General features: G+C 42.7%; 2 protein-coding genes across 5 annotated transcripts in view; one reads left to right on the top strand and one right to left on the bottom strand.

Annotated features, from left to right (window-relative positions):
* Nucleotides 1–11,183: 11,183 nt before the first annotated feature.
* On the bottom strand, nucleotides 11,184–23,559 carry cep19 (centrosomal protein 19). 4 transcript variants are annotated; one of them, XM_068041774.1, is made up of 4 exons: nucleotides 23,518–23,559; nucleotides 23,365–23,433; nucleotides 14,204–14,498; nucleotides 11,184–11,757 (listed from the first exon to the last, which is right to left on the bottom strand). In XM_068041774.1, exons 3-4 carry the CDS (start codon nucleotides 14,331–14,333, stop codon nucleotides 11,393–11,395), a joined length of 495 nt encoding a protein of 164 aa, XP_067897875.1. In that variant the 5' UTR covers nucleotides 14,334–14,498; nucleotides 23,365–23,433; nucleotides 23,518–23,559; the 3' UTR covers nucleotides 11,184–11,392. The 4 variants fall into 4 exon arrangements, with proteins under 4 accessions (XP_067897875.1, XP_067897878.1, XP_067897876.1 ...); XM_068041777.1 differs by lacking the exon at nucleotides 23,365–23,433 and having other exon boundaries at nucleotides 23,518–23,547; XM_068041775.1 differs by lacking the exons at nucleotides 23,365–23,433; nucleotides 23,518–23,559 and adding an exon at nucleotides 22,808–22,969.
* The window catches only part of pigx (phosphatidylinositol glycan anchor biosynthesis, class X), a 50,805-nt gene continuing 49,257 nt past the window's right edge, over nucleotides 22,914–24,461 (top strand). Inside the window, exon 1 of the mRNA XM_068041773.1 lies at nucleotides 22,914–23,237. Coding sequence (XP_067897874.1) covers nucleotides 23,177–23,237 — 61 coding nt within the window. The 5' untranslated portion in view covers nucleotides 22,914–23,176. The remainder of the gene's footprint in view (nucleotides 23,238–24,461) is intronic.

Raw genomic sequence — 24,461 nt, 5'->3', positions numbered from 1 at the left:
ATTACTAGTGTGTAAATTCTCCAGAAATTTGTTGTGAGGAAAAGATGCCCTTGAATTGTGAATTGCCACAAGTTGTTAGACAAATTGTGCTTTCTGCCATTAGTCTCATGAAAATGGCAGCTTGCCTTCAACCATCCTGAGTTTTAAATAAAAATGTTGCAAATGTGTATCATAAATATGAATTAAACTCATTGCTGAGTATTAGTGCTGATATGTAACCGTGTAGGTACCCTTTTAATGAGATTTATATTCCAGCAATGCCACTTAACCTCTGATTGAGAGGAAGAACTGAAACTGGAGTCTGTTTCCTACAGATAGTGAATTATTAAATTTTTTAAGATTTTACATTTTTTCTTTGCACTGCTGTCTGTGTCTATGACCTTTACAGGCCTGGGCTCAAAACCATATGTACAGTATAAGAGGTGGCTGTTCAGCCTATCGTGTCAGTGCAGGCTCTTTGAAAGAGCTATTCAATTAGTTTCACTCCGCTGCTTTTTCAATAGGAACACAGACCGATGCAGCCACACCTGTGATAAATATTCCTGAAAAGTGGTATGAAAACACTCGACATCCGGACAAGCTAGCTGATAGCAAATGAAGTGAGACACTTTGTTACTTACCTGCTGCTCCCCCAGATTGCTGTTGCAATCTTTAGCCAGAATGGGCTTTTTAAATAGTGCATTCTAATTCCCAAGCATCTCAGCACATTACTTCAGCATTGAGTTACACTAATGACTCCTGCAATTAATATGCAAATAAGATCACTCTCAAAACTCTGGTGCAAGCAGCTGTACAGATTTACTGGAATGGTATCAAGGATGAGGAGTATGAGAAGCTGGAGCAGAGAAGGCAGTTAAGGGAAAATTTAATAGAGGTGTTCCAAATTGAGGGGTTTTGATGATTTCTCATTTACTCTTTCTACTGCAGGAGAGTTAAAGGCCTGCTACCCAACCCGGGCCCGATGACATGTCGGGTTCGGCTGGGTCGCTTTTCTGGGTCCGGCTTTCGGGCTCGAGTCAGTCCAGGTCAGGCTGGTCTGGGTCGGACACACACAGTATTACATTTTGCTCTGCTGGGAAGTGAGTGTAGTAAGTGTCAAAAGTTGAAAAGCCTACCTGAGCTGGGATTCTGGGACGTCAAGGAGGGAAACTGAGTCTGTGCAGTGAGCGAGTGGCCTATGACGTCATCGCGCTCATGTTGCAGCTTCCTGCAGATTCGGAATCTGAAGGTAGGTAAAGTGAACATTCCGTTGGTCGAGCTTGGGTCGGGCACAGGAAAAAATGGAGGGACTCGGGCTGGGCTCTGGTCCGATGTGGTTCGGGTCGGGGTTTTTATTTTCCTTGACCTGAGCAGACCTTTGAAGGAGAGTTGGTCACTGGAGGATATAGATTTAAGATAATTGGCAAAGGGAATTTATTTTGAAAGGGTGGTGGAAGCCAATTCAATAGGAAATTTTACTTAAAACTGAACATTTGCAGGGCTATTGGGAAAGAGAGGGTTGTGGGACTAATTGGACAGCTGTTTCAAAGCTGGCCCAGGCACAATAGGCTAAATAGCCTCCAGTGTTATATAACTCACATTTTATACAAATGCCTAAATATCCAACAAGCTGTTTTTGTTCACGTGGACCTTGCAGTTCAGAGACACATATTCAGTGGCACTGTGTAAAACTCCTGTCCACTATTTCAATAGAGGCATTAATACATTTGTTTTCAACTAGGAAAAAACTTATCAATGGTAGTACTATGAGAGTCATTTCAAGGCTTCATGCAACAAAGTGACAGATTAGGGTCTTGCAAGCTTCTTTGTCTTCTCACCTCTGCACAGGCTTGTATAGACTCAAAGATGGCAAAATTAGCTGGTTTCCAAGTGCCTGTGTTGGAAGATGTGCAAACTGCTGGAACTCTACTGCATCTTGCATACTGCAGAAGAACAACTTTAAACAAAAGACAGGTTATTTGCATAGGAAGATTTTGTTGAATTAGTTTTGATTTCATAACTAATTGGAACAGATCAAACCCAATGAGTTAGGTTTCCAAATGTTGTTTCTGGCCTTAGCTTTGACATCCCATTTCACAATTCAGTGGTGACTAGATCCCAGGATGTTCACCAGTTTTCAATTTATGAACAAGTAAGTTGCATTGCTAAACACCAAAGCCAAGTCTGCTGAAGTAGACAGCTTCACACATTGCAAGAGGAAAATCCCCAAATACCTCAGTGAATTTGTATTTTTGCCATTCCCCAGGTTGCCCTGATCCATTCATCCACCTGCATGTTGAAATCCTCTATGTAGTGAGTGTGATTTTGTGCAGCCTAATGCTATCTGTATTACTTAGTTCTATCCATATTTCAAACTTTTCATTGAGCTGCTATCTGAGTACCACTCTGCTATATCATTCCTCATCAATAGTAGAATTGCATATTAAATTATTAATATAATTCTTCCACCACTGTCGTCTTTACCTTCTTTGAAAGGAGATTGGTACCTGTCCAGTTTAAGTGAAGTCCACCTTGTCTAAACAGCTACCTGAACTTGTCTCCATGTTGGAGGAATTTGAACTCTTCTACATTCTTCCCAGATAAGTCTTGACACATCCAATTGGTTTCAGCCTAATTGCTCCAGCAAATAGCAGTGGGAGTACACCTGACATTGCTATCTTCTTCAAACTAGAATATAACTTCTCCGCCTCCCTCTGCAGCACTCCAACCTCCTGTTTCCTATGTGAAATGACACCTGGTTGCTTTTCCTGTTCTTCCTCTAGTTCATCCACTCATTTTATCCTTTTGTCCTCCCACCCTGACCATAACCTAGGTGGAAGCACATCATTCAGACTTCCTATAATAAAAGGAAAATACTGCAGATGCTGGCAATCTGAAATAAAAACAAGAAATGCTGGAAATACTCAACAGGTCTAGCAGCATCTGTGGAGAGAGGAGCAGAGTTAACGTTTCAGGTCTGTGACATTTCATCAGAACTGGCAAAGGTTAGAAATGTAATAGGTTTTAAGTAAATAAAGTGGCGGTGGGGCAAGAAACATCAAACGGGAAGGTGTTGATAGGACAAGGTCACAGAGAATAACTGACCAGAAGGTCATGGAGCAAAGGCAAATGTTTTGTTAATGATGTGCTGAAAGACAAAGTGTTAGTGCAGAGAGGGTGTTAATGGACAGAAAAATGAACAGCCCTGGCTCAAAGTACAAACATGAAAAAAACAGTGGGCAGGCACATGGTTTTAACAAAATAAAACAAACTAAAATAAAATAAATTTTAAAAAACTACAAATAATGCTCTGAAATTATTGAACTCAATGTTCAGTCTGGCAAGCTGTAGCATGCCTGATCGGTAAATGAGATGCCATTCCTCGAGATTACGTTGATGTTCATTGGAACATTGCAGCAAGCCCAGGACAAATATGTGGGCATGAGAGCAGAGGGATGTGTTGAAAAGGCAAGCAATGAGTCAGAAGATTGAGAGTTCAAGTCCCACTCCAGAGACTTGAGCACAAAATTCAGAATAGTACTGAGAGTGTGCTACACTGGTTGAGGTGCTGTCTCTCCAACAAGAAGTTAAACCAAGGCCCTGTTTGCTCTCTCAAGTGGGTGTACAAGAACCCATAACACAATTTCTAGGAAGAGCAGGGGAGTTACCCAGCGTCCTAGCCAACATTTATCCCTCAATCGATGTCACTTAAACAGTAACCTAATTTTTTTATGTAGCAAATTGGCTGCTGCATTAGAACACTAACTGCATTTCAAAAGTACTTCATGGGCTGTAAAGCCCTTTGGGATGTCCTGAGGTTGTGAAAGGGACTCTATAAATGAGTTTTTATTTTTGAGTCCTTGACTAAAACTGGTATGGTGCCTTTAAGTATAATAAAATGGCCCAGGGTGCTTCACAGGAGCATTATGAAACTAATTGAATAATGGGTCTGCATGTGCATGACATATTCTAGAATTACATATGAGAATTATACAATTGATTATGTAAAGAGCAATACTCTATTTGATGATCAACTGCATATCAATAATGCCAGGAATGTTTATATTACACCAGCATCTTAATGAGGGAGAAAATTGATTGAGAGTAAATTGGCAAGAAATATAAAAACAAACAGTAAGAGCTTCTACAGCTATATAAAAAGGAAGAGAGTAGCTAAAGTAAGTGTGGGACCCTTCTAGGATGAGACTGGGGAATTAATAACAGGGAAATGGCAGGTAATTTAAACCAATATTTTGCATCAGTCTTCACGGTGGAGGATACTTTAAACATCCCAACAATAATAGGTGAGCAAGGTGTAAATGGGTGGGAGGAACTTGTAACAATCGCCATCATAAGGGAAAAGGTGCTGGACAAACTGATGGAACTAAAGGCATATAAATTGCCAGGATCTGATGGCCTGCATCCAAGGGTTTTAAAAGAAGTGGCTGCAGAGATAGTGGAGGCATTGGTTGTAATATACCAAAGCTCACTGGATTCTGGTAGGGTACCAGCGGATTGGAAAACTGCCAGTGTGACACCCCTATTCAAGAAAGGAGAGAGACAGAAAGCAGGAAACTATAGACCAGTTAGCTTAACATCTGTCACTGGGAAAATGCTAGAGTCCGCTATTGAGGAAGAAATAGGACATTTAGAAAAACATAATGCAATCAAACAGAGTCAACATGGTTTTATGAAAGGGAAATCATGTTTGACAAATTTGTTAGAGTTCTTTGAGGATATAACAGGTAGATGTAGTGTATTTGGATTTTCAGAAGGCTTTCAATAAGGTGCCACATAAAAGGTTATTGCACAAAATCAGAGCTCAAGGTACTGGGGGTAACGTGTTGGCATGGATTGAGGACTGGCTAACACGCAGAAGGCAGAGAGTTGGGATTAATGGGTCTTTTTCAGTTTGGGAAGCTGTATCTAGTGGGGTGCCACAAGGATTGGTCCTAGGGCCTCAACTATTTACTATCTATATTAATGACTTGGAGGGAGGGACAAAGTGTAGTGTATCCAAATTTGCTGACGATACAAAAATAGGTGGGAATGCATGTTGTGATGAGGACACAGAGAATCTGAAAAGGGATATAGATATGTTAAGTGAGTGGGCAAAAACTTGGCAGATGGAGTTCAATGTGGGAAAGTGTGAGGTCATCCACTTTGGTAGGTAGAATAAAAAGGCAGATTATTTAGATGGAGAAAGAGTACAAAATACTGCAGTACATGGAGGGATCTGGGTGTTCTTGTACATGAAGCACACAAAGTTAATATGCAGGTGCAGCAAGTAACTGGGAAGGCAAATGGAATTTTGGCCCTTATTGTTAGGGGGCTAGAGTTTAAAAATAGGGAAGTCTTGTCACAACTGTACAGGGTGTTGGTGAGGCCACACTTGGAGTACTGCGTACAGTTTTGGTCCCCGTATTTAGGGAAAGATATACTAGCATTGGAGGCAGTTCAGAAAAAGTTCACTCGGCCGATTCCTGGGATGAAGGGGTTGTCTTATCAAGAGAGGCTAAACAAGTTAGGCCTTTATTCATTGGAGTTTAGAAGAATGAGAGGTGATCTGATTGAAACATATAGGATTCTAAGTGGGCTTAACATGGTAGATGTTGAGAATATGTTTCCACTGGTGAGGGAATCTCGAGCTAGGGGACATAGTGACAGAATAAGGGGTCACACATTTAAAACTGAGATGCAAAGGCATTTCTTTCAGAGGGTGGTGAATCTTGAGAATTCTCTACCTCAGAGTTGTGGAGGTTAGGTCACTGAATGTATTTAAGGAGGAGGTAGATAAATCTTTGAAATCTCGGGGAGTCGAGGGTTATGTGGAGCAGGCCCAAAGGAGGAGTTGACGCCTGGGACAGATCAACCATGATCTGAGGGGCTGAATGGCCTACTCCTCTTATTTCTTATGTAATACATTTAACTATTTTGTTTATAATACAAAATAAGTTGTAGCTATGAGGAGTAATTTTTTATGCAATAATTCTCAATTAAGTAATGCAGCTCTTTTACTGCTACAGTTGCTGTCTGGTTTCCAGACAATCTTGCACTCAACAGCTAGCTACAGCCATGATCCTGATCCTTCACAATTACCCTGAAGACTTCCTAATCTCTTACACTACTCTACAACTCAGATTCCTGTAATTAATCTACAAAACCTCAGTCAGAATGTCCAATAACATGTGCTGTAGATGAAGGGGAACCAGTGAATGTATGTACTTGGATTTCCAGAAGGCATTTGATAAGGTGCCACATCAAAAGTTATTGCAGAAAATAAAAGCTCATAGTGTAGGGGGTAACATATTGGTATGGATAGAAGATTGGCTAGCTAACAGGAAACAGAGAGTAGACATAAATGGGTCATTTGCTGGTTGGCAAGATCTAACGAGTAGTGTGCCACAGGGATCTGTGCTGGGGCCTCAACTTTTTACAATTTATATAAATGACTTAGATGAAGGGACTGAAGGTATGGTTGCTAAATTTGCTGATGACACAAAGATAGGTAGGAAAGTAACTTGTGAAGAGGACATAAGGGGGATATAGATAGGTTAAGTGAGTGGGCAAAGACCTGGCACATGGAGTATAATGTGGGGAAATGAAATTGTCCACTTTGGCAGGAATAAAAAAGCATATTATCTAAATGGTGAGAGATTGCAGAGCTCTGAGATGCAGAGGGATCTGGGTGTCCTAGTGCATGAATTACAAAAGGTTAGTATGCAGGTACAGCATGTAATTAGGAAAGCTAATAGAATGTTATCGTTTAGCCTGAAGGGAATTGAATACAAAAGTAGGAAGTTTATGCTTCAGCTATACAGGGAATTAGTGAGACCACATCTGGAGTACTGTATACAATACTGGTCTCCTTATTTAAGGAAGGATGTAAATGCATTGGACGCAGTACAGAGAAGGTTTACTAGACTAATACCTGGAATGGGCGGGCTGTCTTACGATGAAAAATTGGACAGGCTAGACTTGTATCCGCTGGAATTTAGAAGAGGCGACTTGACTGAAACATGTAAAATCCTGAGGGGTCTTGACAAGGTGAATGTGGAAAGGATGTTTCCCCTTGTGGGAGAATCTTTTTTTTTATTCGTTCATGGGATGTGGGCGTCGCTGGCCAGGCCAGCATTTATTGCCCATCCCTAATTGCCTTTGAGAAGGTGGTGGTGAGCTGCCTTTTTGAACCGCTGCAGTCCATGTGGGGTAGGTACACCCACTGTGATTGACTTCATAGCGGTTAGATACAACTGAGTGGCTTGCTAGGCCATTTCAGAGGGCATGTAAGAGTCAACCACATTGCTGTGGGTCACATGTCGGCCAGACCAGGTAAGGACAGCAGATTTCCTTCCCTAAAGAACATTAGTGAACCAGATGGGTTTTTACAACAATTAACAATGGTTTCATGGCTATCATTAGACTAGCTTTTTAATTCCAAATTCATTAATTGAATTCAAATTCCACCTTTTACCATGATGGGATTTGAACCTATGTCCCCAGAGCAGTTCATACAGGATTGGATCAATACTCTGCAGGGCCACATTATGCAAATGCATATCTTTCTGGACTCTGGCTGAAATCCCCACAAATCAGCTAGATAGGGCATCAACACACTATTCTCTAATATATGATCCTTTGGCATTCAGCTTCTCACCAGGAGCACTGGCTTGGTGAATTTACTCATGGCTCAATTGGTAGTATGCTTGCTTTTGAGTTAGAAGGTTATGGGTTCAAGTACCCCTCCAAGACTTGAGCACAAAAAATCAAGGCTGACATTCCAGTGCGGTACTGAAGGAATGCTGCGCTGTTGGAGGTTGCCGTTTTTCAGATGTTAAACCGAGGCTCCATCTGCTCCAGCAGATGGATGTAAAAGATCCCATAACATTATTTCGAAGAGGAGCAGGGGAGTTATCCCTGGTGTCCTGGCCAGTATGTATTCCTCAATCAACATCACTAAAACAGATTATATGATCATTATCATACTGCTGTTTATGGGAGTTTGCAATGCACAAGTTGGCTGCTGTGTTTCCTACACTATAACAGAGATTACATTTCAAAAGTATTTTGGCTGGTCATGAAAGGTGCTATAGAAATGCAAGTTTTTTTTTCTTTTTCTCAGTGAGATTTGATTTGATTCAGCGATACAGCACTGAAACAGGCCCTTCGGTCCACCGAGTCTGTGCCGACCATTAACCACCCATTTATACTAATCCTACACTAATCCCATATTCCTACCATATCCTCACCTGTCCCTATATTTCCCTACCACCTACCTATACTCGGGGCAATTTATAATGGCCAATTTACCTATCAACCTGCAAGTCTTTTGGCTGTGGGAGGAAACCCACGCAGACACAGGGAGAACTTGCAAACTCCACACAGGCAGTATCCAGAATTGAAACCGGGTCGCTGGAGCTGTGAGGCTGCGGTGCTAACCACTGCGCCACTTGTGGTAGCACTCTCGCTTCTGAGTAGAAGGTTGTGGGTTCAAGACCCACTCCAGAGACTTGAGCATAAAATTTATGCTTACACTTTTGGAGGTACCATATTTTGGATGAGACATTAAACCAAAGCCCCATCTGCCCCCTCGGGTTGACATAAAAGATCCTATGGCTGTTTCAAAGAGCAGGTGGCTTCACCCTACCGTCTTGGCCAATTCTTATCCCTAAACTAACAATTAAATACATCACAAACTGATCATCATCACATTGTTATTTATGGGAGCTTGCAGCACACAAATTGGCTGCTGTGTTTTCTACATTTAAAAAAAATGACTACACGTCAAAAATTACTTTATTGGCTGTAAATACTTTGAGGCATCCTGAAGCTATGAAAGACACTATAGAAATGCAAGTCTTTCTTTCTTTACTCTGCAATGGTGTAATCTATGTCTAAATTGAAAACATTTGATAGACACTCTAGTATACTGGAGACTTGGAATAAAAATGCTGAAAACACACAGTTTTGATGAAGTATCTCCACTGGCAGCACTAACCTGACTTGCCCCTTTTCAGATGTGGATAGAGCTGTTGTGTATTTTCAGCATTTTCTGGTTTTTTTGTATCTTCGATGAATTATGTGCTGTTATGTATCGTTCCACACATACTAGTAACACACTTTGCTGTTTTGATAATCAATTTCACTGCAGAAACTAGTAAAACATTGGGTACTAATACTATAATGTGATATGAAATGTTTTGGAATTCAGCTTGTGCCTCATAATCATTAAATCTCTGGTGTGTGTGCTACCATTTCCCAGTGCTTTAAGACTAAATTTTCCTGATTGCTGAAAGGCTCCAGCCAACATCTCTCAAGTATTAATCTCATCCCCAAATATTGCCTAGACCATTGTTCCACATCTACTGGAAGCCCCCTGACCAAGTGCTGCTGGCTGCACTCTCCTGAGGGGTGGAAATCCTTAATTCTCTTCTCAGGAGTGATGCAAAGCTCAAGCTCCCAAGGGGTCCCAGGCCTCAACCACCTCGCCCCAATTTTACCAGATTCCAGTGATTCCCATTGATGTCATGCTTCCAGGCCTCTCCTCAGTCAAGCACCGCCACACTCCAGATGGAACTCTTTGCTCTCATGCCCAGCCTTGAATCTTGGCTGTCCATTTCCTTCCATCACTGTTGTCTCCTCCCGTTTCATTACACATGTCAACACCAGGTGCCAAGTTTCTCTCTCTCCCATCCCAACAGCTCAGCTTCCCTCTCACCTGAATGTATGCCACCAGCTCCTGCACAGACCATCTTCATCTGATCCTGGTACCCAGCTCCAACTCATTACCTATACCTTGCTCAACTTCAATATAGGTATGACACTGACATGTTATACATCCGCAAAGGCTTATGTGTGAGAACTGTACAGAGACTGGAAAACATTCAGGAGAAGTTAGAATAGCTTGCTCAACAGGTTTGGTTTCGCGATGAGAGACAAACCAGAAGAACCTCTTGCAAGTCATGAACATCATATAATTCAATTTGATATTATGGAGAAGCAAGAATCAAAATGCTAAATTTAGGTAAGGTAATCTTCAAAGGGGTGAGAAATAAATTGACTGCAGTGAACTGGGCTGAGCTGTTAATGGGTAAATCTACAGGCAAAAAGTGGAAAGGAGAGCTGTTTTGTAAAAAAAAAGGTAACAAAGTTCTCAGAGTTACAAAACAGGAGCATAATAAGTTAAAAATGGTCATGGAGAAAATAATACGACTTAAGATTGACAAACCTCCAGAACCTGATGGTTTCCACTGTAGTGTATTTAAAAGGAACTGCTGGGTAAATTACAGAACTACGAGACATTTTGCATTTTCAAAATGTTTTAAAAAAAAATTAGGCACTTCTGCCCTTTAAGGCTTCTTATCATACTGGCCTTAAAGGGCAGAAGTACCTAATCTTGTTTTTAAAAAAAGAGATTTTGAAAACCTTTTATTCAAATAAATCCCCTTTAATAACGGTAATTTGAATGCTAGTGCTTCATGGTTGCAGTTCCCCACTTACTCTGGAAGGATATTTTTAAAATACAAATGTTCAAAAAAAGTAGAATTATTTTCACCCCAACTTAAAAGGTATCATTTACTGTCCTCTGCAAGAATGAGCCTGAACTGAGAAGGGTCTTGGAATGGGCACCATCTGAAAGTGACTAAGGAATCAGCACCTATCTGCGAAGTGGGTAGCTATGAACAGCAGGCCTAAGGATCAGGTGAGAACTGGAGCAGGGAGTGACAAACCATGGGGAATACCTTACAGAACAGGCTTTTCAAACACGGTGAGTAAAATGAAATCAGTGGAAAACACTGGGGTGGTAAATTGATGAAAATCAGGCAAGTTCTATAACATGGAGATGATCCATTCCACCAGTTTACTATCCAAGTGTGAGGATGAAAATCTACCCCAATGTTTCCACAACAAAAAAATACTCAGAACATCCAGGTGTGGTGTACACTGAAAATGAAAGAAATTGAAGACACCCAAATGTTTGTTTTGAAAACATTGAGATTGCAAGTAGCCTATAAGTTAAAAGGCCTTCCAATAAAATGGTGGGCTGGCAGAACAGCAAAGGAGCTCATCCCGCATGTATGGATAAATCATTTTGAGACTGAAATTGTTCGCTCTGGTACACTCACCATTAAGTTAGGACATGTTTTCCATTCCCCAGCACCAAGACCCCTCACCTTAAATGAGGACAAGAGCTATTTCCAAAGTTTGTTGTTTAGCATTTGCAGTTTACTTGCAAGTGATAACATCCTGTTCCTGTCTCCTTTAACCTGTGTTGGATATAATTCCATGTGTGTTACAGTTGTCATTTTGGTCATTTGTAACTATTAGGTTGGTCAACCGAGGGCAGCTGACCACTAGGTTATTCTTCCACCCTCAGAGATGCACACTGATAGTTCTGAAAATAAAAGACAAATCAGATCTCCCCATCTTGCTCTTCCTCATCCCAACCACATGACTCAATCTGTCCATCCTGTGGGAAATCAACTTCCAAGTCATAAACAAATTCTGGGTCATTGGGTTTTCTCCGGTTCTTTTCAAACAGTTCATCCATGATTTTTTTCTTTTTCGCCAATTCATTGTCATCAAGTTTGTTGAGATCTTCCTCTGGGTTGATGGAGTTTTCCTTCAGAGTTGTCTCCAGACTCTGGTCAAGGCTCAGCCCATTCAGGCTATTCCTCAGCAGCTGGTATAATTTCTGCAGCTGCTGCTGAGACACTCTATCCAGGTACACTTGGTGTCGAGGGTTATTCTTCATCTGTTCTGCAGCTTGGCTGCAATCTATAGTAAAACATTTTCAAAAGAGGAAAATTATATATTGCCATCATTCAATGCTGCTCCCATTTCTTTCCTTTCTACGTACATAGAGAAATACAGCACTGAAACAGGCCCTTCGGCCCACCGAGTCTGTGCTGACCAGCAACCACCCATTTATACTAATCCAACATTAATCCCATATTCCTACCACATCCCCACAATTCTCCTACCACCTACCTACACTAGGGGCAATTTACAATGGCCAATTTACCTATCAACTTGCAAGTCTTTGGCTGTGGGAGGAAACTGGAGCACCCGGCGGAAACCCACGCGGCACAGTGGCGCAGTGGTTAGCACCGCAGCCTCACAGCTCCAGTGACCCAGGTTCAATTCTGGGTACTGCCTGTATGGAGTTTGCAAGTTTTCCCTGTGTTTGCGTGGGTTTCCTCCGGGTGCTCCGGTTTCCTCCCACATGCCAAAGACTTGCAGGTTGATAGGTAAATTGGCCATTAGCAATTGCCCCTAGTTTAGGTACGTGGTAGGGAAATATAGGGACCGGTGGGGATGTGGTAGGAATATGGAATTAGTGTAGGATTAGTATAAATGGGTGGTTGATGGTCGGCACAGACTCGGTGGGCCGAAGGGCCTGTTTCAGTGCTGTATCTCTAAAAACTAAACTAAGACACGGAGAACTTGCAAACTCCGCAAAGGCAGTACCCAGAACTGAACCCAGGTCGCTGGAGCTGTGAGGCTGCAGTGCTAACCACTGCGCCACCCCTCTTGTAACAATGTTGACTCGAACTGAAGTATGGTTTGCAATAATCCATCAAGGAAGAAAATAACTTTAATGTTATTCAAATGACAGACAGCAGGAGTAATGTAATCCCAGTATGGAGCCTTTTCTGATATCAGCATGGTCATTGAGTCAGCTCTGTTGTGCTATAGCCTGTGCCCAATAGTCCCATTTAATGTAGTTCCATGTTAGGTGAGTAACCTCACAACACTACACCACCCATGAACATAGAATAAATGTACTAATGGACCGAGGGTGGTGGAAGCAGATTCAATAGGAACTTTCAAAAGGAACTGGATAAATACATGAAGGGGAGACATTTGCAGGGCTGTGGGGGAGATCATGGGAGTGGGACTAATCAGATACCTCTTTCAAAGAGCTGGCACAGGCATAGCCTCCTTCTGTGCTGTATTATTCTATGATTCTAGAGGGATGAGCTGAATAGCCTTTTCTTGTATAGAAATAAATTACTCCTGGTGCAGAACATTGTGGAACCAGAGCGTATATCAAGAACTTGGAATGGTGGTTAGTGAGTTCCACTTAATTTTCCATCCACTGACCTCTTCATCTGAATTCCTGATATTTGCTCCAGTTGCAGAGCACTCTTTCTCCCGTTATCAGTACTAATTTGTAGCCCAGATTTTTTTTAAACCAAATTTCCCTCTCCTTGGTTGTCATTCAACTGGTACTACATAAAAACAAGGAAACAGAAAAGCAGTAAAGAAGTCTTGTTTTTATCCAATATAGACAATACATAATACAGAGGGCTGAATTTTCCCTATCCATTGGAGATGGGCTGGGATGTGAGAGGGCTGGCAATATGGTGGGGGAAGGTGTCAGGAGGAGAGCCTGACATCTTCCCGCTCCATGGCACATTGCCAGTGATGGACACCTCAACAGTTTAGCCACCTGCCAGAGCCAACTGAGCCACATAAAGGCCTAATTAAGGGCCACTTCCACCCCCACCGTCATTTTGACTGCATCAAGAGGGCCCGTCACCACAAGGGGAGACTGCCAGGTAAACCCTGGCAGCCTCCTAGCAGGTTCCCGGGGGGCAGGGGGTGGGGGAGACCCTTCTTGATAGGCGGTTCATGGCGCATGAAGGGGGCCCCCCAGCGGCCTCTGAGCCGGCAGCTGTCCTGAATACGAAAATGCCGCCCCAGGGTCCCTCCATCCACCTGAACAGGGTTGGCTCCTGCCTTTCGGCCCTGGCAGTGGGACATAAGCCTCCGCCAAAAAATTCAGCCCAGCCTGTCACCACACCATGTTTGTACCAGAATGTATATTACAATTAACCAAACAATTTTCATGCCGGGAGGTAGTTTCTTATGGTTTAAGTACATCACCTTAAATTGCTCCGAGCACTAACCACACCAGAGGAAAATTTATATCTCCTTACTTAACCTAGTGTGCTAAACTTATATTACACAAAATATTCTAAGTTTGGAAAGGAATTTTTTTTGTTTACAGTGTTGGTCTTAATAGTCTTAGGTGGATGTAGTAGGAAAAGTTTCACTTACTCAGCATGCTTTACTGAAATCCTACCGTCAGAAATGCAATACCACTCCATGTTAAGGTGATCATTGTAATTTCTCCCTTCCTCCCATGATTAGCATCCACTTGGTTGGGCAGTGTTGGATGGGCTAGTTGAGAATAAACATAAAACTAGGTTCTCACCTGAGAATTTGGAGAAATTTCGAACCGGTATCAGCCTTTGTCGAGTTTTTTTAGTATTTTCATCTTCATAAATTAAAACAATAGCAGGTGGCTTGAACTTAATGCCACACTTCCTTGGAATATAGGCCATCTTGTTTCAGCTACAAGATCCTTTGAGCTTGTAGGCAATTTATCAGCAAGGTCGGAGAATCAGTGATATTGTGACAGTCAATAACCTCTGTCTAGCTCGAGGAATCTTCATAACTTTTTTTCTACATTTTAAAGCATTGGTGAAGAGTAATCCACAAGGAATATCCTGTTTGGGGAAAAATAAATTTAAGTCTGAATTTCTTCTGTGAAACTAGAGAAAAATAGGTTATGTCTCGAACACATGGCTGGTGCTGGTGGCAGTTCTCAATACAAGGGTATTATACCTCTTGAGAGTAAACTGAAATAGATCATTTATGTGACATGTTGGGGAATGCTTCTGTTGGCATTGGTAGCCTTCCAGTATCTCACTGAAGTAGCCATTGGTCAAAAGTATGTCTTTACAAGGAATTTGGCTGTGATCCTCAAAAATACTGAGCCTGATATTGCTCACATGTCGGCACTTTCCAATAGGGTCACTGGACAGCAAGCACAGAAGCCCTGGCTGATTTTTTCCCATTCCTGGGACTGTGAGCTTAATAGTAATGCCCCACCACTTCGCTGGCTGGGATCAGATAAATCAGCATAAACTTAACCAAAACTGGACCAACCTGGTCTGTATGGCATATCTATTTACTGAACCATTGGGAAAGCTCAACTTACAGTATCTCTACAATATACAGAGTGAACAAGATTTTTTTTTTGCTTCACTCTAGTCATTGGTTAATGTGAGCACCATTCACAAATATATTGAATACTGGAATTACTATTTTTCCCCCTCCATCGCCTTCCTGAGGTGGCAACATGAAGAGTACTTGTTCTATGGACATTGGCAGCCCAGTTGACCTTTCTTGATGTGTGAGACTTGTCAGTCTGTGGGCTCTGTGCACAGACAAGCCTTACCCTGTCCACCATGGCCGATGGACAGCAATTTAGAACAGGAAACCTGTCTGAAATTCTCAACTCTGGCCCAAGGACACTGAAGCCAAATGTAGTCTCCACCACAGCCCTGGCTGAGACCAGCCAACTCAGCCCAGGCAAGTTAGAAGCTAGGACTGCACAGTGCAATGGCACATCAAGTATTTACATACTGAGCTATCATGACAACTACATTTAATTTTTAAAGGTGAGTTTTCAAAAAAGCTTTGATTTTCAAGACTGTACTTTGTGTCCTGAGCAAGCTGCCTGGTTGGCATGATGTGATGAATGATAGGAGTTGGTTTCAAATTACTCAGAAGCTGTTTATTTATACCACCTGGTATTTTTCAACCTTGGTAGCATTCTGTGCTATTATTATTAGCTTTGGCTTTTCCCTAAGTTTCTGATAAAACAGCTGTAAAAATATTCAGCTCTAAATCACTCACAGATGGTTCAGTGGCTGAGCTACTTGGAAGGTCCCTGTTTCGAACCCTGGTTTGTGGTGAATTAGCTGAGCTCAGTTGGAACAGCAGGAGGTGCATTTCAACAGGCTTCAGTGCCACTGGTTTAGGGATAGGAAAATCAACCAAATTCCTGCTTCCAATTGCTGTCAACAACCTTTGGTAGAAGTATGCAAAATGGATGTTTAGTGAGGGTAGGATTGGGCTCGGTTGTGATGTGATATTAGTCTCGACATTTATTGCTAAGGTACACAAGTAATAGCTACACAGATGGGGTATCTGGCAATGACTAGAACACACAGAATCATAACCCAGCAGGCAGAAAAGGAAAGAAAGCAATGGGACAATAGTAGAGTTTATGGGAAGGACAGGGGCACTTCATGCTCAATTATGGCTCTTTGTCTGAAATTAAAAGACTATGCCGTCTGATAGAATAAGTCTACTGGTGAAACCTGGTCCAAGGTTCTTGCATCCAAAATAAAAATGCGTACTTCTTCATGTCAGAACAGCATGTTTCAGATGATCGAGCTATTGCTGGTACAGACGCCCTTCATCATTTAGCTCTGCTTGTTGATAGTAATGTCACTCTCACTTGTTAAGAACAAAATACATTTAGGAATAGGAGAGGCCAGTAAACCCAACAAACCCATTCCTTGTTCATATATCTCGACCTCAACACTCTCAGCTCTTAAGAAGTAATTACCCTAAAACCAAGGATAATAATTATTATTACCATTGCCATAGGTAGTAAAAGAATATATACTCCAATTACCAGAATGTGACTAGTGGTGTCCCCCAGTGATCTGTACTGGGGTCTTAGCTTTTCACTATATTTATAAATGACTTTACTGAAGGAGTGGAGAGCCATTTATCCAAGTTTGCTGATGACACCAAGTTAGGTGGTAAAGTAAATAGTGTAGATGGGAACAGAAAGTTGCAAAAGGACATTGATAGTTTAAATAAATGGGCAAAACTGTGGCAGATGGAGTTCATTATGGAGATATGTGAGGTCATTCACTTTGGACCAAAGAAAGATAAATCAGAGTATTTTGTAAATGGTGAGGAGCTCAGAACATCTGAATCAGCAGAGAGATTTACAGGTCCATGGACAGAAATCACAAAGCTAGTGGCCAGGTACAAAAAGCAATTAAAAAGGCTAATGGAATCCATTAAGGAGGCTGGATATAAAGGGGTAAAAGTTATATTGCAGCTGTACAGAACTCTGCTTAGACCCCATGTGAAGTACTGCATTCAGTTTTGGGCACCACACCTCAGGAAGGATGTACTAACCTTGGAGGGAAGTGCACTGCAGATTCACCAGAATAATGTCAGAGCTAAAAAGGTTAAATTATTAGGACAGGTTGCATAGAGTAGGCTTGTATTCCCTCGCGTATAGAAGATTAAGGGGTTAAAAACTCCAATTGAGGTGTTTAAGATGACTAAAGGACTTGATAGAGTGAAACCTTTTCTTCTGGTGTAGGAGTTCAGACTAAGGTTCATAACCTTAAAATTAGTGCAAACCTGTTTGGGGTGATGTCAGGAAGCACTTATTCACACAAAGGGTAGTGGAAATCTGGAACTCTTGCCTGAGGCTGGGGGTCAGTTGAAAATATCAAAACTGAAATTGATAGATTTTTGTCAGGCAAGTGTACAGATATGGAACCAAGGCAGATAGATGGAGTTAAGATATAGGTCAACCATGATCTAAGTTGAAGAGACTTAGCAGTTGGCAGGAAAAAAGACAGAAGCGCAAGGAGAGAGCCAACTGTGTAACAGCCCCGACAACCAATTTTATCTGCAGCACCTGTGGAAGAATCTGTCACTCTAGAATTGGCCTTTATAGCCACTCCAGGCGCTGCTTCACAAACCACTGACCACCTCCAGACGCTTACCCATTGTGTCTCGAGACAAGGAGGCCAAAGAAGAAGATCTAACTGAATGGCCTACTCCTGTTGCTAATTATAGCCCTGAGGTAATTACTCGCACACCTCTGGAGTAATCCAGGTGTTGATGAAAAATTACTTTAAACGTCAGAAAAAAATCTTTGTTACCATTCAAACTCCAGAGAAAATTAAATTCTATGGCATTAAACCAAAGGGATAAGATAAGTTCTGTCCCCCGCTAGAAGTTATATCTGATCCTGTCTGCTACAGTCTTGAGGAGATGGTGTACCTTTGTGGCAGCCACACTTGTAAAGCAAAGGTGGGGAAGATAGGCCTCCTTTTCAACAATACACTCTATCAGACATGCAACTTTCTGCATCACACTTAAAAATATTAAGGAAAAATAACACCATTTGCTGTTGATTTCTTGTGATATTGGGAACTGTGGATCTACAGCAAGCCATTAATGTGGAAGAAAAATTTCCCAGTATTTATTTTCCAATTGTTCTCAAGCTATTAGACTTCTGGTCTTAAAAGGCACACTCAGGCGTATTTGTTGTTCCATCTTTGCAGCAGAATACTAAATTGTGGGCTATATAATACAATACTCCAATCCTTCTGAATCACCAAATATTCCTAAATTGGCAGCTCCCTGGGAGATCTGTGAGGAAGGTTAGACAGTTGACAGGGCAAAGTTGCAGCCAGTATGATGGGTTGAAGTGTGTCTATTTTAACGCAAGAAGTGTCAGGAATAAGGGTGATGAACTTAGAGCATGGATCAGTACTTGGAGCTACGATGTTGTGGCCATTACAGAAACGTGGATATCACAGGGGCAGGAATGGATGTTGGATATTCCGGGGTTTAGATGTTTCAAAAGGAATAGGGAGGGAGGTAAAACAGGTGAGGGAGTGGCATTGCTAATCAGGGATAGTATCACAGCTGCAGAAAGGGAGGTCGTCGAGGAGGGTTTGTCTACTGAGTCATTATGGGTGGAAGTCAGAAACAGGAAAAGGAGCAGTCACTTTGTTGGCAGTTTTCTATAGACCCCCCCAATAGCAACAGAGACATGGGGGAACAGATTGGGAGGCAGATTTTGGAAAGGTGCAGAAGTAACAGGGTTGTTGTCATGGGTGACTTCAACTTCCCTAATATTGATTGGAACCTCCTTAGTGCAAATAGTTTGGATGGAGCAGTTTTTGTCAGGTGTGTCCAGGAAGGTTTCCTGACTCAATATGTAGATAGGCCGACTAGAGGAGAGGCTATATTGGACTTGGTGCTTGGCAACGAACCAGGCCAGGTGGCAGATCTCTCGGTGGGAGAGCATTTCGGTGATAGTGATCACAACTCCCTGACCTTTACTATAGTCATGGAGAGGGACAGGAGCAGACGGGATGGGAAAATATTTAATTGGGGGAGGGGGAATTACAATGCTATTAGGCAGAAACTGGGGAGCATAAATTGGTAACAGATGTTCTCAGGGAAATGCACGACAGGAATGTGGAGGTTGTTTAGGGAGCACTTGCTGCGACTGCTGGATAGGTTTGTCCCGATGAGGCAGGGAAGGGATGGTAGGGTGAAGGAACCTTGGATGACAAGAGATGTGGAACAGCTAGTCAAGAGGAAGAAGGAAGCTTACTTAAGGTTGAGGAAGCAAGGATCAGACAGGGCTCTAGAGGGTTACAAGGTAGCCAGGAAAGAACTGAAGAATGGACTTAGGAGAGCTAGAAGGGGGCATGAAAAAGTCTTGGCGGGTAGGATTAAGGAAAATCCCAAGGCGTTCTACACTTATGTGAGGAACAAGAGGATGGCCAGAGTGAGGGTAGGGCCGATCAGGGATAGTGGAGGGAACTTGTGCCTGGAGTCGGAGGAGGTAGGGGAGGTCCTAAATGAATACTTTGCTTCAGTATTCACTAGTGAGACGGACCTGGTCGTTTGTGAGGACAGCGTGGAACAGGCTGATATGCTCGAACAGGTTGAGGTTAAGAGGGAGGATGTGCTGGAAATTTTGAATGATATGAGGACAGATAAGTCCCTGGGGCCAGACGGGATATATCCAAAGATATTACGGGAAGCGAGGGAAGAGATTGCTGCGCCTTTGGCGATGATCTTTGCGTCTTCACTGTCCACTGGAGTAGTGCCGGATGATTGGCAGGTGGCAAATGTTGTTCCCTTGTTCAAGAAAGGGAATAGGGATAACCCTGGGAATTATAGACCAGTCAGTCTTACGTCAGTAGTGGGCAAATTATTGGAGAGGATTCTGAAAGACAGGATTTATGATTATTTGGAAAAGCATAGTTTGATTAGAAACAGTCAGCATGGCTTTGTGAGGGGCAGGTCATGCCTCACAAGCCTTATTGAATTCTTTGAGGATGTGACAAAACACGTTGATGAAGGAAGAGCAGTGGATGTGGTGTATATGGATTTTAGCAAGGCGTTTGATAAGGTTCCCCATGGTAGGCTCATTCAGAAAGTAAGGAGGCATGTGATACAGGGAAAGTTGGCTGTCTGGATACAGAATTGGCTGGCCCATAGAAGACAGAGGGTGGTAGTAGGTGGAAAGTATTCAGCCTGGAGCTCGGTGACCAGTGGTGTTCCACAGGGATCTGTTCTGGGACCTCTGCTCTTTGTGATTTTTATAAATGACTTGGATGAGGAAGTGGAAGGCTGGGTTAGCAAGTCTGCCGATGACACGAAGTTTGCTGGAGTTGTGGATAGTGAGGAACGCTGTTGTAGGTTGCAACGGGACATTGACAGCATGTAGAGCTGGGCTGAGAAGTGGCAGATGGAGTTCAACCTGGAAAAGTGTGAAGTGATTCATTTTGGAAGGTCAAGTTTGAATGCAGAATACAGGCTTATAGACAGGATTCTTGGTAGTGTGGAGGAACAGAGGGATCTTGGGGTCCATGTCCATAGATCGCTCAAAGTTGCCACCCAAGTTGATAGGGTTGTTAAGAAGGCGTATGGTGTGTTGGCTTTCATTAACAGGGAGGTTGAGTTTAAGAGCCGCGAGGTTATGCTGCAGCTCTATAAGGCCCTGGTTCGACCACACTTGGAATATTGTGTTCAGTTCTGGTCGCCTCATTATAGGAAGGATGTGGAAGCTTTAGAGAGGGTGCAGAGGAGATTTACCAGGATGCTGCCTGGACTGGAGGGCATGTCCTACGAAGAAAGATTGAGGGAGCTGGGGCTTTTCTCATTGGAGCGAAGAAGGATGAGAGGTGACTTGATAGAGGGGTACAAGATGATGAGAGGCATAGATAGAGTGGATAGCCAGAGACTTTTTCCCAGGGTGGAAAGGGCTATCACCAGGGAGCATAATTTTAAGGTGATTGGAGGAAGGTTTCGGGGAGATGTCAGAGGTAGGTTCTTTACACAGAGAGTGGTGGGTGCGAGGAATGCGCTGCCAGCGGTGGTAGTAGAAGCAGATACATTAGGGACATTTAAGCGACTCTTGGATAGGTACATGGATGATAGTAGAATGAAGGGTAGGTAGTTAGTTTGATCTTAGAGTAGGTTAAAGGTTCGGCACAATATCGTGGGCCGAAGGGCCTGTACTGTTCTATGTTCTAATACAATTATATCAGGTATTAATTATAACTGTTTTTCATTACAATAACAATTACTGTTAATCACTATTACAACTACTATTATGTTCACTATTACTATAACTATCAATTACAATTCTCATTCATTAATATAATGATCAGCATTATTAATGACTATTACACCTATCATTACTATTAGTTACTAACAAGTACTGCAGCTATGCTATTAAAATAACACTTATTTACGAATATGTCAGTAATTACAGTGTGTATTACAGTCTCAGCCAGACTGTTTACGGCCTCTGCATTCTATTTGACCCTGAACTGAGCTTCTGCTCCCATATCCTGTCCATCACAAAGACTGTCTACTTCCATCACAATAACATCACCTGCCTCTGCACTATTTCAGCCTATGTGTTACTGAAAGCCTCATCCCTGCCTTTGTCACCTCCAGACCTGATTATTTCAATACTCTCCTGGGCATCCTTCCCTCCTCCGTAAACATCAAATCATCCAAAATCCTGCTACTCATATCCTATCTTGCATCAGGTCCCACTCATCCATCAATTCTTGTCTTCTCTGATCCACATTGGCTCACTCAACAATTCAAATTTGAAAATGCTCATCCTTGGGCTTAAATTCCTTCATGGCCTCACTCCTCCTATTCTGTCACCTCTTTCAGCCCTACAATCCTCTCCAAACACCCTGCTCACTGAGGCCCCATGTTCTGGAATTCCCTCACTAAACTGCTCTGCTTCTTCACCTCCCTCTTCTAATATCTCCTTTTCTTGTAAAACTTGCAATGTTTTCATTCAGCTCTGTGAAGTGCCTTTATCAAGAACAAAAACAACTGGTATTTATATAGCGCTTAACATTAAAAAAGTTTCAAGAGTACTTCACAAAGGCATAATCAAAAACAATAATAAATTACTAATATAACTGTGAATCCCTGTTTTAACTCTTTTTATTCTGTTATTAGTTACTAAATACAACTGCTATTAATCAGTAATAAAATGCTCACTGGTACTATTAGTAAAAACTCTATTAATCACTAATATAACTCTGGCTGTTATCAGTTCCGAATATAACTTTCACTAATCACCGATCTAACTCCGTATCATTAGGTAATGACTAACATGGAAAGAAAAGAAAGACTTGCATTTTTACAATGCTTTACATGACCTCAGGGCATCCCAAAGTGCTTTACAGCCAATTAAGTACTTTTTGAAGTGTAGGCACTGTTGTAACGTAGGAAACGTGGCATCCAATTTGTGCACAGCAAGATCCGGCAAACAGTGATGTCAAAACGACCAAATGATCTGCTTTTAGTGGTGTTGGTTGAGGGATAAATAGTGGTCAGAACGCCCCTACTCTGAAATCGTGCCATGGGATTTTTTTACATCCGCGTGAGAGGGTAGACAGGGCCTCGGTTTAACGTCTCATCTGAAAGGGCACCTTCGGCAGTGCAACATTCCCTCAGTACTGCACTGGGAACGTCAGCATAGATGATTGTGCGCAAGTTTCTGGAGTGGGATTTGAACCCACAACCTTTTGACTCCGAGTGCCCCCACTCTCACTCTGATTAGTTACTAATATAACTGCTATTAATCAGTAATAAAACTCTCTGATATTATTAGTCACTGATATTCTTATTTTGCTGTTGTACAAACCTCAGTCGGCCTGAACTGGGCCTTGACAACGCCTCTGTCCCCATGGCAACCCAGCCAGTAAAAGCCCCCCTCCGGAATGGATTGGTATAATGCCTGAGAATATAAAATTCAACTCCACCGCAAAACTAGTTTAACAAGATAAATAATTCAGCAAAGCGAAATTTCGGTATTCCTATATTCCTACACCCCACCATATGGAAAGGAGAGGCAGTGAAGTAAGAGGATGGTGTTGCTGTGCAGTCAGGCAGTGCTGAGGGCGGCCGAGGCTGGGTCCTGGGACGGGCCTGCATCATCTGCCCCGCGGAGCCTCGGGGTAAATTTAGACGGGAGAATCAGTCTGGGCCGGTGTTAGATCCTGCCCGGAAGCTAATGATGGATGTCGGCGGGACGCTGCTTATGTTCGGCTGTATTTGTGTCGCTGTGACCACATGTAAGACTAATCAAAGGGCAGTTTGTGAATTACGGAGGGTCACCAGGGAAGCGATGCCTGCCCGGTCGGTGGTTGGTGACAGCTCCGGCTGCAAAACCCTGACGGGCCGTGGCAGGGCAGGACTCACCCGACAATGTGTCTGCTCGGTGCAATCTGATCCTGTCTGCTACAGATTACTTCCAGTTCTTTGCAATATCTAAAAAATAAAAGCAAAATACTGCGGATGCTGCAAATCTGAAATAAAAACAGAAAGTGTTGGAAATACCTAAAGGTCACTGACCTGAAACGTTAACTCTGCTTCTCTCTCCACAGATGTTACCAAACTTGCTGAGTATTTCCAGCACTTTCTGTTTTTATCTCGGCAATGTATAATTGGATCCAGTCATTGTGAGGCAGGTGACTGAGTTCAGAGAACACAGGTCATTCACACTCAGAGTTCAGAGAACACACGGCGCTCACACACCCGAGTTCAGAGAACACACGGCACTCACACTCAGACGTTCAGAGAACACACCGTGCTGACACACCCGAGTTCAGAGAACACACTGTGCTCACACTCCGAGTTCAGGGAACACACTGCGCTTACACTCCGAGTTCAGAGAACACAGAGCGTTCACACTCTCGAGGTCAGAAAACACACATTGTTCACACTCCTGAGTTCAGAGAACACACTGCGCTCACACTCCCAAGGTCAGAAAACATACAGCGTTCACACTCTTGTGTTCAGGGAACACACAGCACTCACATTCCTGAGTTCAGAGAACACACCGCGCTCACACTCCCAGGTTCAGAGAATACACAGCGCTTACACTCCCAAGTTGAGAGAACACACCGCATTCACACTCCCAAGATGAGAAAACATACAGCGTTCACACTCCTGAGTTCAGAGAGCACACTACACTCACACTCCGAGTTCAGAGAACACACTGCGTTCACACACCCGAGTTCAGGGAACACACTGCGTTCACACTCCTGAGTTCAGAGAGCACACTACGCTCACACTCCGAGTTCAGAGAACACACTGCGTTCACACACCCAAGTTCAGGGAACACACTGTGTTCACACACCCGAGTTCAGGGAACACACTGTGTTCACACTCCTGAGTTCAGAAAACACACAGCACTCACACTCCCGAGTACAGAGAACACACAGTGCTCACACACCTGAGTTCAGAGAATACACAGTGCTCATTGCCAAGTTCAGAGAACACACAACACTAACACA

The sequence above is a fragment of the Heterodontus francisci genome, chromosome 11 (assembly GCF_036365525.1).
Source record: "Heterodontus francisci isolate sHetFra1 chromosome 11, sHetFra1.hap1, whole genome shotgun sequence".
Taxonomy (NCBI): Eukaryota; Metazoa; Chordata; class Chondrichthyes; order Heterodontiformes; family Heterodontidae; genus Heterodontus; species Heterodontus francisci.
The sequence above is the reverse complement of the archived record's forward strand: the minus strand, read 5'-3'. Positions and strand labels throughout refer to the sequence as shown.

Coding starts and splice junctions, on each gene's coding strand:
- cep19 (XM_068041774.1), bottom strand. CDS start 14,333: ATGGCCTATATTCCAAGGAAGTGTGGCATTAAGTTCAAGCCACCTGCT. Junction 11,758..14,203: donor AAATTTCTCCAAATTCTCAG/GTGAGAACCTAG, acceptor GTTTTACTATAG/ATTGCAGCCAAGCTGCAGAA.